The sequence below is a fragment of the Podarcis filfolensis genome (assembly GCF_964270895.1).
Source record: "Podarcis filfolensis genome assembly, chromosome: 8".
Classification (NCBI taxonomy): Eukaryota; Metazoa; Chordata; class Lepidosauria; order Squamata; family Lacertidae; genus Podarcis; species Podarcis filfolensis.
Window position 1 is genome coordinate 623,333 of NC_139611.1, and position 12,856 is coordinate 636,188.

The 12,856-nt window shown below is 46.0% G+C and overlaps 2 protein-coding genes and 1 long non-coding RNA gene across 7 annotated transcripts in view; all 3 read right to left on the reverse strand.

Moving 5' to 3' along the window:
- LOC310767655 (uncharacterized protein) overlaps positions 1 to 8,476 on the reverse strand; it is a gene marked incomplete at its 3' end in the record, with an annotated part of 170,527 nt that extends 162,051 nt beyond the window's left edge. The window contains exon 1 of the mRNA XM_083624814.1: positions 5,959 to 8,476. The remainder of the gene's footprint in view (positions 1 to 5,958) is intronic.
- The window catches only part of LOC310769935, a 416,479-nt gene that overhangs the window by 162,501 nt on the left and 241,122 nt on the right, over positions 1 to 12,856 (reverse strand). The gene's annotated exons all lie outside the window — the stretch shown is intronic.
- Positions 1 to 12,856, reverse strand: part of ZMAT4 (zinc finger matrin-type 4) — a 220,670-nt gene that overhangs the window by 32,379 nt on the left and 175,435 nt on the right. Inside the window, exon 6 of one of the 5 annotated variants that reach the window (XM_083629663.1) lies at positions 10,461 to 10,538. The exons of 1 other annotated variant lie outside the window; for it this stretch is intronic. In XM_083629663.1, coding sequence (XP_083485789.1) covers positions 10,461 to 10,538 — 78 coding nt within the window. Of the gene's footprint in view, positions 1 to 3,945; positions 5,422 to 10,460; positions 10,539 to 12,856 lie in introns of those variants that run through there. 3 more of the 5 variants (XM_083629664.1, XM_083629662.1, XM_083629661.1) reach the window with 3 other exon arrangements.

The window sequence follows — 12,856 nt, forward strand, 5'->3', positions numbered from 1 at the left end:
CAGCAAAAAAGACCTGGAGCTGACTGTGGCTCATATTATCAGCTTCTTATAGCAAAATTCAAGCTTAAACTGAAGAAAGTAGGAAAAACCACTGGGCCAGTAAGATACGATCTAAGTCAAATCCCTTATGAATACACAGTGGAAGTGAGGAAGAGGTTTAAGGATTTAGATTTGGTGGACAGAGTGCCTGAAGAACTATGGATGGAGGCTCCAACATTATACAGGAGGCAGCAACGAAAACCATCCCAATGAAAAGGAAATGTAAGAAAGCAAAGTGGCTGTCCAACAAGGCCTTACAAATAGCGGGGGAGAGAAGGCAAGCAAAATGCGAGGGAGATAGTGAAAGATACAGGAAATTGAATGCAGATTTCCAAAAAATAGCAAGGAGAGAAAAGAAGGCCTTCTTAAACAAGCAATGCAAAGAAATAGAGGAAAACAACAGAATGGGAAGAACCAGAGATCTGTTCAAGAAAATTGGAGATATGAAAGGAACATTTTGTACAAAGATTACCATAATAAAGGACAAAAGTGGTAAGGACCTAACAGAAGCAGAAGACATCAAGAAGAGGTGGCAAGAATACACAGAAGAATTATACCAGAAAGATATGGATGGCTCGTACATCCCAGGTAGTGTGGTTGCTGACCTTGAGCCAGACATCCTAAGAGTGAAGTCAAATGGGCCTTAGAAAGCACTGCTAATAACAAGGCCAGTGGAAGTGATGGTATTCCAGCTGAACTATTTAAAATTTTAAAAGATGATGGGGTTAAGGTGCTACACTCAATATGCCAGCAAGTTTGGAAAACTCAGCAGTGGCCAGAGGATTGGAGAAGATCAGTCTACATCCCAATCCCAAAGAAGGGCAGTGCCAAAGAATGCTCCAACTACCGCACAATTGCACTCATTTCACACACTAGCAAGGTTATGCTTAAAATTCTACAAGGTAGGCTCAAGCAGTATGTGGACTGAGAACTCCCAGAAGTGCAAGCTGGATTTAGAAGAGGCAGAGGAACCAGAGACCAAATTGCAAACATGCTCTGGATTATGGAGAAAGCTAGAAAGTTCCAGAAAGACATCTACTTCTGCTTCATTGACTATGCAAAAGCCTTTGACTGGGTCGACCACAGCAAACTATGGCAATTTATTAAAGAAATGGGAGTGCCTGATCACCTCATCTGTCTCCTGAGAAATCTCTATGTGGGACAAGAAGCTACAGTTAGAACTGGATATGGAACAACATGGATATGGAAAGGAGTACGACAAGGCTGTATATTGTCTCCCTGCTTATTTAACTTATATGCAGAATTCATCATGCGAAAGGCTGGGCTGGATGAATCCCTAGCCGGAATTAAGATTGCCGGAAGAAATATCAACAACCTCAGATATGCAGATGACACAACCTTGATGGCAGAAAGTGAGGAGGAATTAAAGAACCTTTTATTGAGGGTGAAAGAGGAGAGCGCAAAATATGGTTTGAAGCTCAACATCAAAAAAACGAAGATCATGGCCACTGGTCCCATCACCTCCTGGCAAATAGAAGGGGAAGAAATGGAGGCAGTGAGAAATTTTACTTTCTTGGGCTCCAAGATCACTGCAGATGGTGACAGCAGCCATGAAATTAAAAGATGCCTGCTTCTTGGGAGAAAAGCAATGACAAACCTAGACAGCATCTTAAAAAGCAGAGACATCACCTTGCCGACAAAGGTCCGTATAGTTAAAGCTATGGTTTTCCCAGTATGGAAGTGAGAGCTGGACCATAAAGAAGGCTGATCGCCGAAGAATGGATGCTTTTGAATTATGGTGCTGGAGGAGACTCTTGAGAGTCCCATGGACTGCAAGAAGATCAAACCTATGCATTCTTAAGGAAATCAGCCCTGAGTGCTCACTGGAAGGACAGATCCTGAAGCTGAGGCTCCAATACTTTGGCCACCTCATGAGAAGAGAAGACTCCCTGGAAAAGACCCTGATGTTGGGAAAGATGGAGGGCACAAGGAGAAGGGGACGACAGAGGACGAGATGGCTGGATAGTGTTCTCGAAGCTACCAGCATCAGTTTGACCAAACTGCGGGAGGCAGTGGAAGACAGAAGTCCCTGGCGTGCTCTGGTCCATGGGGTCACAAAGAGTCGGACCCCTGCAAAGTTGGTGGGCATTGCCATTCAAATAGTGTGCATGCACCATATAATGTGATTGATTTTGTGGGGTAGGGCTTACCTGGGCCCCCGCAATATTTCATTCTAGTTGGCCACCGATCCTGGGAAGGCACCTGCAGCTCCCATTGCCATTCCAGTGCATGATGGCCTTGCAGAGACCCAGCTATAGTGGAGGCGGCAGCAGCTGCACCACCAGTGGATGCCGTCTCACACTGGCTAACTAGTGGTCTATGGGAAGCCTGCAAGTCAAACTTGAGCACACTAGGACTCTTTCCACTTGTGATTCCCAAGAAATCATATTCAAATGCAAGCCTGCTCTGATACTGGAAATAGCATGCAGTTAGCCATCATTTACAGCAGCAGAGCGATTAAGTTCAAACAAAAGAAGAAGGGGCGGGGGAGCAAGCTGGTGCCATCATCACTTGTCTAAGTAAATCTCCTAACCCTGAATTTTAAAACATTTTTTCGTCCTGGTCCTCCGCCAATTTCTTCCTCCTTTCCTTCATGCTCCCTTCCCCTTTGTTTCCAAAAGCTTCAGCTCAGCTCTAAATTACCCTAGAATTTGGCCTCTGTCCTCAGTGCTTCAGGATTAATACAGGCACATTCACCCAAAAGAGCCTATCTCATGTCGTCTTAACATCTCCTCCTCTGCTACCCCAGGAGTGTGGGTGGGAGATGTCAAAGTGCCTGGCTGCTTAATTCCAGATTCCAGCCCTCTTCCCCTTCTCCTGCAGTCTCCCTGCAAACCTCCCTTAGCAAATCCTCTGCGCAACATAGCAGGGCCTCAGCCTCTGGCAAATTTCAGGCGCATAATGAGTCTGAGATGCTTCTGTTTATTTTTCATGCACACTCTCAAATATGCCTCATGCATACCTCCAGTTCCTTGATAGTCTCTGTTGTATAGTTTATTTCTTTGTAGAGGCATATTTGATTATCCATCCCCTGCTGGTTGAGTCATCTGAAATGCATCTCAGACCATGTGGGGATTTGTAATGTCTCAACAGGATTTATATTGTAATATTCAGTAATGTTCTCCTTCCCCCTAACTCCTCTCCCTTACAAGCTTTAGGATTTTAAAACACACACACCTATGTCTCACATTAAGGGGAGTTAGATGCACCAATTATTTAGCTTCCTTATAAAGCAAGAGGTGAGGAACTAGGGAGGAAGCAAGGTTAAATGCTCAACAGTGCAAAGGACTTCTCATTTGATGGCTGAGAACAGTTTTTGCTGCAGGGGCCACATGTGGGGGTGGTCACTCACACTCAGGCTCATTGAGTGCATGCTGAGATTTTGTTTTTTTCTCTACCTAATCAAAACACAAATCTAGACCTATTGCATATTTTATGCCACTGAAAGCTACTTTTTCACAAGCAGGTTTCATTCTGAAAATAAAAACTCAACACAGATTATTTAATTCCCCTGTTTGAAAATGGATGGAGGCAGTCCCAGCTGAATACAGGATTAGACACTATAAAGGATAAAGTAGAAGCAAAAATATTGTTGCCTTCCACTCCCATCTCTGAGTAGTGCCAGATTCCAGGGGTTCCAGGCGCTTTTCCAGGGTCCATATTTCCTTTTGGAAATGAGGCACAGTGGAGATTGTGGTGTCTTTATGATATATGGTTTATAGGGTTCAAAAATTCATTATGACATAGTGTAGTTAACGATGATCATCCTGGACAAATCTGGTTTTTAATTCCATGTGAAACATTTTATAATGAATAGAGTACTTTTCACAAAACGTTTTCTGAGAAACCTTTGTACCACAACAAATTTTTGAATTTCCTTTTTATCATAATTCTTCTGCTTGTAGAATTCTATTGTTTGAGAACCATTATTTAATTTAATAACCTACTATGTTTGAAATGTAATATCAGTTTCTGACATTTTACCAAACATCAGTGGTGACACTAATAGAGGGATACTTATAATTAAAAATAATATTTTGGCAATGTATATTTAATCACCAATATTCTTCCAAACCATGATATTAGTAACGATAACTATATCTCCAGATTTTCTGTTTCTTTATATAATTACCCATGCTTAAGCTTTTCCATCTCTTCAAAGTTATTTGTTATCATTTTCCCTTGTTACGTTCCCCCGTTCTCCTAGAAATCAAGTTCCACACATCTTCAAAACAAAGGCCCATGCAACAAAAGAAAACACAACTTGTCCCCCTGGGCACATTATTTAAGAACCTGTTTGTGCTCCCCCTCCCCCACACTGTATGATGACACCAATGACAATCTTAGCTGCAGTGAACATTCATTTACCAGCTGATGCACATGTTCCTGCACAACTTCAGCCATCAAAACTGTGTCAGGAACTCATCCTACTCTCGAGTAGGACCCTGGCAGAGACACGTGCCCGACTGACATGTTCACTCCTTCCTGGTCGATCATTCGGGAGCTCCATAAGCTTTCTTCTGCCCGAACATCACAGCGACCGATGCCAACAGACATTGACACACTTAGTTTCTTGCCTCTCTGAAGAAACAGTGTCTACCCTTACAGCCTTTGGGCGTGGTTTCCCGTACCTTGAGGACAAACCCTGTACCCCTTTCAAGACTCTGGGTTTCAAGACCTGTGTCAAGCCACTAGCCACAGCTAAATCTGCAACAGCTGTGTTAGCAAACTCCTGAGCATACCTGGTTGGCTTCTCACCCTTCGTAGCTCCTCCTGATCTGCGCACCTGGCGCATCTCCTCCACTGTATCAGTGGAACTCACCTCAGTGCACCTGCTGTTTATAACAGCAACAGACTTTGTATCTAAGGGGCAATGGGGTAGCCTAGGAAAATACACACATTTCCCCTCCCCCCCCCCGCTCTGCACTCAACATCCCCAGTGAGTAAAATCAGCTTGGTATGAGGCTTTAGTACTCTATACAAGCCTCCATACCACGGGAAGAATCTATGCTCCCTGCCTCGTGATGTCTCAACCCACATGTCAGACCCATCCATTGGCATCCTGGCTTTTTCCGGGTTTATCTTGCCACATTTCCCATCAGAAACTGTCTGAATCCAGGGAAAGACCTTGCAAACTATGTTTGCCGAGCATATCGCTCTGTGACTTTGGAACCCACATGTCAGATCCAATCATTAGCATCTTGGCTTTTTCCGGGTTTGCCTTTTCACTGTCATCATCACCAATAGGGTGCTTTTGTAAAATACCCATATTGCTTCCCCCTTTTGCTTTGTCCTGAGCACTGGTACATCTGACCATCTTCATGTCAGACAGCAGCAATCTGGGAGCTTCATGCTTACAACCTGCATGAAAAACATGGTTAACAGACAAAACATTATATGTCTCTTGAACCATTCCACCATCCCCTATGTTAACATTATAACATAGCAAGAACAAGCCATTTACACAATAAACATCACAATGTAAAATGTCATTTTCGCTCTTCTGGGTTGTTTCACTCTGTTTGTTGCCATAAACAGAACAGCCACACTACACCAGCTGGGCTTCTTGACCTGGAATGAAAAACATGTTAGACATCACAGCGTTACAGCTTTTCAATTCTACGATCCAGGTGCTATGTACCCCCAACGAATCTCCACTCAACTGGTGGATCGAATCCTTCTGTGGCGTACACCTGGTGAACCAGTCCCATCTTCCACAAAGGTGTGCCTTCGCTTCAGATTCTAGCACAATAGATTCTTGCACCTCTGCCCTGGAACAGTTAGTCACCATCTCTGCACTGAAGCTCTGTATCTCTGGCCTTACTTCATGTCACCTGTCAGAAATGCTGCAAACCTTCCTGGCTTTTGGAATCTGTCCAAACTTCTCACAGGACAAACTTTCCACTGCTTTCCACTGGTTGCAGTGATGGTTGCGATGATGTCACAGTCAGTTCCCCTTCTTCTCCTTCCATTCAGGAGAGTCCTCTCCCCGAACAGGAAACAATGCAATTTTCCTCTAAAACGTCCCCAAACACAACTGGAGCTTTTGCTTTCAGGAACCATTGCCTCCCATATAATGTGGGCATCGGAGACAGCAAAGTCCACCTCTCCAAACTTCTCTGGCATCCTAGATAGCCTGTCGCCATCTTGGAATGTCCAAGTGTGTTGCAGATGAAATTCCTGCTGATCACACACTCTGGCTGTTGGCATCAGACACAGCATCAAACTGCTTTTGCAGCTTTGGGAACAAAATCACTGCTCCCCCACATTCCCAAACTCACAGGGGGAATCAGAAGAATCCTGTCTTCTCAAAGTTCATGCCTGCTACTTCAACGCAGCATTGGGGGAAATTGCTCCCTCCCCCATAGCTGATGTTTCACAAACAGCTATTGCCTTGGCAAAGCTTGCCACTGCGCGAATCCAGCTTCATAAGCATCGGGGTATGTCCTCCCTTCTGTGGCACATAAATCAAGGCTACTTTCTCGGCAAAGACCTGCCGCATCAGGCATTTCCTCTATGTAACTCATGGACTTGGGATTTTTATTTTTTTACCCCTCCAAAAGGTCCATTCTGCAGCTTAGTCCAAGCTGTTCTTATCAGATGGCTATAAATCAAGCCTTCTTCTGCCGGCTTGCCTTTTACTTTTGCTATTAGGCACAGGCTTTACTCACTATCTCCTTGCAGCTTTCCCCGCTTCCGTCTCTGAAGAGGCTTGCCTCACGCTGCTGGTTCCAGGAGACTCCAACCGGGACAAAAACAGTCCTCGGTTCTTCCTCTGCTGGCACTGGGTCTATGGCCCTGATCCCTGGGCCCATGACTGTTGTCAGGAGCTCGTCCTACTCTTGAGTAGGGTCCTGGCAGAGACAGATGCCCGACTGGCATGTTCTCTCCCTCCTGGTCATTCGTTCAGGAGCTCCATAAGCTTTCTTCTGCCCGAACATCACAGCGACTGATGACAACAGACATTGGCACACTTAGGGATCCGCAGAGTCTTCGCAACTTGCATGACAGACCTCAGCAACTCCGCATTTTGGCTAATCTACTTTATTTACATACACGGAGCACTGCAACATGGCTCCCTCTCTCTCTAGCATCAGACAGCAAAGATAAAGAACAAAGGACAATAGAACACAGTAACACAAACATCCTGTCTCCGTCACTTCCTACTCTGTGGAGTCAAAACATACACCGTCATGTGATAGACAAAAATCCCATGACTGCAATCATGGAGTAGGAATTCTAACAAACTGATCATAGCATAACTTGTCTTCCAGTAAAAGCCTCTCAAATACCTGCTGATGATAGAGACAATCATGTTGGAGAGAATTCAACTTGATTTATTGGTCTATCTTGTTTTGCACAGCTGCATCTTGTCTTATAAATGGTCGTCCTCCCTTCCAGTTCCTTTCAAAAGCAGAGTCTAAATTTATGAACTTGAAAAGTCTCTTGGAAGGTCAATCTGGATTTTAATGTGTTACACCACAACTAGCACTTGGTGTAATAAACAAAATTTCACAAGATTGCAAATTGAGGCTGTTCTCAATTTGTTCGTAAATTTATTGTGGCATCTGATGCTCTTGAGCAGTTCACTGTTAATTTTAAAATTAGACCAATAATGCCAGCAGTAAAGAGGAGGAGGTGGAATTTAGATTCACCTAAAAGGAGGGGAGCAGGTGGCGCTGTGGGTTAAACCACAAAGCCTAGGACTTGCCGATCAGAAGATCGGCAGCTCGAATCCCCGCGACGGGGTGAGCTCCCATTGCTTGGTCCCTGCTCCTGCCCACCTAGCAGTTTGAAAGCACGTCAAAGTGCAAGTAGATAAATAGGTACCGCTCTGGCGGGAAGGTAAACGGCATTTCCGTGCGCTGCTCTGGTTCGCCAGAAGCGGCTTAGTCATGCTGGCCACATGACCCGGAAGCTGTATGCTGACCCGGCCAATAAAGCGAGATGAGCGCCGCAACCCCAGAGTCAGTCACGATTGGACCTAATGGTCAGGGGTCCCTTTACCTTTACTTAGAGTTGCATGGGGATTGCTACTGCACAAGAAAAAACTCTTGGGTAAAGTTACAACAAAGTTATTCTAGAGATTGAAGAGCAACATTCAGAAATGACCCAAAGACCTGGAGTGCTTGCCAGCCATCTCCTCCTGGCTTCAGTTGGATCTACCACCCAGCAGAGACAGCATCCTCAGCAACTCTTGTAGCAGGACCCTTTAGAACTCTCCGAGGTCCTGTCTGCTCTTTGTGTGATTTGGACTTCTGACCTGGATTCTGCCTGTTTTGCATTTGAGCCACAAGCACCCACCTTGCTGGGCAGTAGGAAGCTGCCTTATTCCAGATTAGATTATCTGTTCATCTATTCCAATATTGCCTGCTTTCACAGCACATACTACCTGGTCTTTTTACCTGGAGATACCAAGGATAAAGTGGGACATTCTGCATGTAAAACACACACTCTGCTACAGAGCTACAGTCTCTCCCCATAGCCTGGGCTGTGGTTAGGATTGGCTAAGGTGCAAGGTCACAAGGAACCTTTGTGCTCCCAAAGAAGCAATTCACATAAGCAAGTTGACTTATATGCAGTGAGCAGACTGCTGCCGTGACTACATATCCCCATCCTCTAAATCACATTTCTTGCCTTGCTGGAGGGAAATCATAGGAAGCTGAGGCTGAAATATTTGTCTTGCCTAAGGCCCCCTTGCAATGAGTGAGAGTTGAAAGGAAGGCCTCCTGCCTCCTGTAACTCCCAGTGGATGCAGCTGCATTCAGGGACTGGTACAAGGTCATACTATGAACCGCCCCCCTTGACTGACCAGGTGTGTGAACCCAGGTCTCTCCAGCCAAAGTCCAGCATGCCAATTCCTACCTCACCCTTTGCCAGCTCACTTTTCTCTGGCTGTCAGCTGATCCCATTAATTTGGTCTATTGGGTTGTATCCAATGCTAGTCCTGTTCAGAGACGAGCCACTGAAATGAATAGGCATGGTTAACTTGGGTCCATTAATTTCAATGGCTCTACCCTGAGTAGAAGTTACTTGGCTATACCTTTTGCTATCTACTCCTATTTGGGTATCCTGCCTTTTTCTTTGGCAGGGACTCAAGATGGCTCAGAGATAAAATAGAACCAGCTAAAAACTTAAGAAAAACCCCAATAATTAAAAACAATTAAACATTAATAGCTGTCTGTTATGTTTCTTTGTACTTTGAACTTTTACCACTACACTGCTGCTAAGTTCAAGAAATAGCTTAGCTCTGTCAGAGGTGACTGAGCTATGATGGCTGTTTTCACACATGCAAAGTATACTATCACTTAAGTTTGCAGTCCCCAACCTGACAGGGAACCCAGTGATAGGGTACAATTATCAGAGGGGGCTGTGCATAGATTGGGATGAAGCTGTGGCTTAAAGCTATGTAGTGTCTCTCTCTGTGTGTGTTTGCTTGGGCAGAAACAGATATGCAGATGCAGAGAAATTTACCGTATTTTTCTCTCTATAGGACGCACAAGACGCACCTAGATTTTAGATGGGGAAATCAAGAAAAAAAATATTATCCCCCCCCCCAGCTCAAAGAGCAGTGGACAGGCTGCGCGCAGCCTGTCCGCTTCTCCCAGAGCTTCTCGGGGCTGCGGGAGAAGCCTGGGTTCCCCCTCCAGCCCCAAAGAGCAAAGAAGCCAAGACAGCGAGCGGGATCCACCCCGCTGGCTGTCTTGGCTTCTGCCATAGCCGCGCAACCTCTCCAGCCGGGAGCTAAACCTCTCCAGCGCGACTAAAGAAGCGTGGCTAAAGAAGCCAAGGCAGCCAGTGCGATCCATCCCGCTCGCTGCCTTGGCTTCCTCTTTAGCCTTGCGCAGCCTCTCCCGGCTGGGGAGGCTGCGCACGGCTATGGCAATTCCCCCACCTACCGCAAAAGCCCACAGGAGCCGAGCACCCTTTAAGGAGCGCACAGCTCCTGCGGGCTTTTCTACAAGGAGGGAGAAGGGACTGACTGGCTGTGTCAGTCCCTTCTCCCTCCTGGGGAAAAGCCTGCAAGAGCCGTGCGAAGCTTGTGTGCGGCTCTTGGGGGCTGTTCCTGCCTGCCTCCCCCCTGCATTTGCTCCATAGGATGCACAGACTTTTCCCCTTAGTTTTTAAGACGGAAAAAGTGTGTCCTATGGAGCGAAAAATACGGTAATATAAGCGCATTCACAGATGGAACACTCCAATTCTAACTGGGTCAGTCAGAACTAAATGATCTCTCCCTCATCACAGCAGGTCACATTCGTGTTCACATACGGAGAGATTAACTTTACTATTAATAATCTTCTAAGTAAAAAAGGGAGATAAAGCCTAGGCAGAAGGCAATTTGAATATTTAAAATGTTTTATATCATTTTAAGGTGATAAAATGAAAAATCTTGTGCTAACCTTTTTTGCCAGCAGCTGTAGAATCTTGATGATAAGTCCCATGAGGATGACAGCAAGACACGGTGGTTGGAGAAGGGGCTTTATTTTTTAAAAAGAAACATATGGATTTGATCTATTCTTGTCTTTTTTTAAAAAAAGTTTTTTGGTAAAAATATTCCTTTAAATTTTTTTTTACAACTGTCTAATGTTTATCATAGGTAAAAATAGCCACTTTCTGTATATGGCAAGAATAAAAAAATAATGTTTTACAAAGAGCATCCCACCCATCTAATATAGTCCCAGTTAGGGCACCGAGCACAGTATCAGCAGGTGGCATTCTCATGCAGAAAGAGTCTGGCATGAGCTGGGGGGTGGGACTGCTGTTACTGTGGGACTTACACTAAATAAGGATAGCACATCTGTTCATCCTGTATATTTCACTATACAATAGAAATGTAAGAATGTCTTTGTGCAGCCTCAAATAGAGGATTTGTAGTGCTGCAACACAATCTTGGATTTGCTTGAGGCCAAGATGTGTTAGGGGTGCAAAAGTAAATGCATGTTGCACAACAATGGGGGTGTTGTGTGCAAGAGGGGAGTTGCACAAAGGAGTAGAGAGGAGGATGCATGGGCATGGGTGAAAGTGGAAAACGAGTGCCAAGCTGGCTGCAAGCAAAATAGAAAAGATAGGTGACATCAGTAATGGAACTGGGAAAGTGAAAAGTGAGCTTCATAGTTGCATGAGTTGAGAAGGGGAAGATCTAGGGGATTAATGTGGGGGGTTGGAATGGCAGGAGGGTTGGTGAGAAGAGCAAGCAGGGCCACATGGTCCAAGATCTCTGCCTTTACCAAACTTTGCCCCACTTTCAAACTTTCCCATGCAGCGTCTAGTTGGGCTGGATCTCTCAGCAGCCTTTGATACCATCAACCAGACATCCTTCTGGACCGTCTAGAGGGGCTGGAAGCTGGGGGCACTGTTATACAGTTGTTCCTCTCCTTCCTCCTGAGCTGTGTCCAGAAAGTGGTGTTGGGGGGATGAGTGTTCGAACCCCTGGGCCCTCACTTATGGGGTGCCTCAGGGTACCATTCTCTGCCCCATGCTTTTTAACATCTATATGAAGCGACTGGGAGAGATCATCAGGGGGTTTGGGCTGGGTGTTCATCAGTATGTGGATGATACCCAGCTCTACCTCTCTTTTTAATCAGAACCAGTGAAAGCAGTGAAGGTCCTGTGTGAGTGTCTGGAGGCGGTTGGAGGATGGGTGGCGGCTAACGGATTGAGGGGGCGGGCGGGGGTGGGGGACTCCCTGGTCCTGAATGGGGTAACTGTTCCCCTGAAGGACCAGGTGCGCAGCCTGGGAGTCATTTTGGACTCACAGCTGTCCATGGAGGTGCAGGTCAATTCTGTGTCCAGGGCAGCTGTCTACCAGCTCCATCTGGTATGCAGTCTGAAACCCTCCCTGCGCGCAGACTGCCTCACCAGAGTGGTGCATGCTCTGGTTATCTCCCGCTTGGACTACTGCAATGTGTTCTACATGGGGTTACCTTTGAAGGTGACCCGGAAACTACAACTAATCCAGAATGTGGCAGCTAGACTGGTGACTGGGAGCGGCTGCCAAGACCTCATAACACTGGTCTTGAAAGATCTGCATTGGCTCCCAGCAGGTTTCCGAGCACAATTCAAAGTGTTGGTGCTGCCTGGTCTGGTAGTGGCCTCGGCCCAGTATACGTGAAGGAGCGTCTCCACCCCCATTGTTCACTGAGGTCCAGCTCTGAGGGCCTTCTGGCGGTTCCCTCACTGCGAGAAGTGAGGTTACAGGGAACCAGGCAGAGGGTGGTCTCAGTAGTGGCGCTGAGTTTTATTCTGTTTTTGGTCCTCTGTTGGGAGCCGCCCAGAGTGCCTGGGAAAACCCAGCCAGATGGGCAGAATATAAATAATAAAATGTAGTAGTAGTAGTAGTACCAAATGGAGCCAGCACAACATATTCCTCCTGGCGGCTGGTGGTGGCAAGGAAACAGTCCCTGCAATGTGGCCAAAGCACATGCAGCTCCCTGCCAGGATGGAGGTCACACAGAGGCCACGTCCTGCCAGCACTTTGGTCAAGGGCACAAATCTGCCCTGCATGGCACGAGGCTCTTCCTTCCTCAGAAGCCTGAACTGCAGTCTTGTAAAATTAAAAACACGTCTGTACTCTGCGGATACATTTTTAATATAAACTTTGTAAATGTCACACTGAATGCATCCTCTTTGAACACACTGGTGGGGAGCCATCTGAAGCTGCTCATTCACTGACAGAGGGACCCTGGATATCCTTCTACCAATCTCTCCAAGGTAAGGATGGAGGGCAAATGCAGCAGAGTCCAACTTGAGGACCTATTTTACAGAACAGGAACAATATATGCATTGGGGTGGGAAA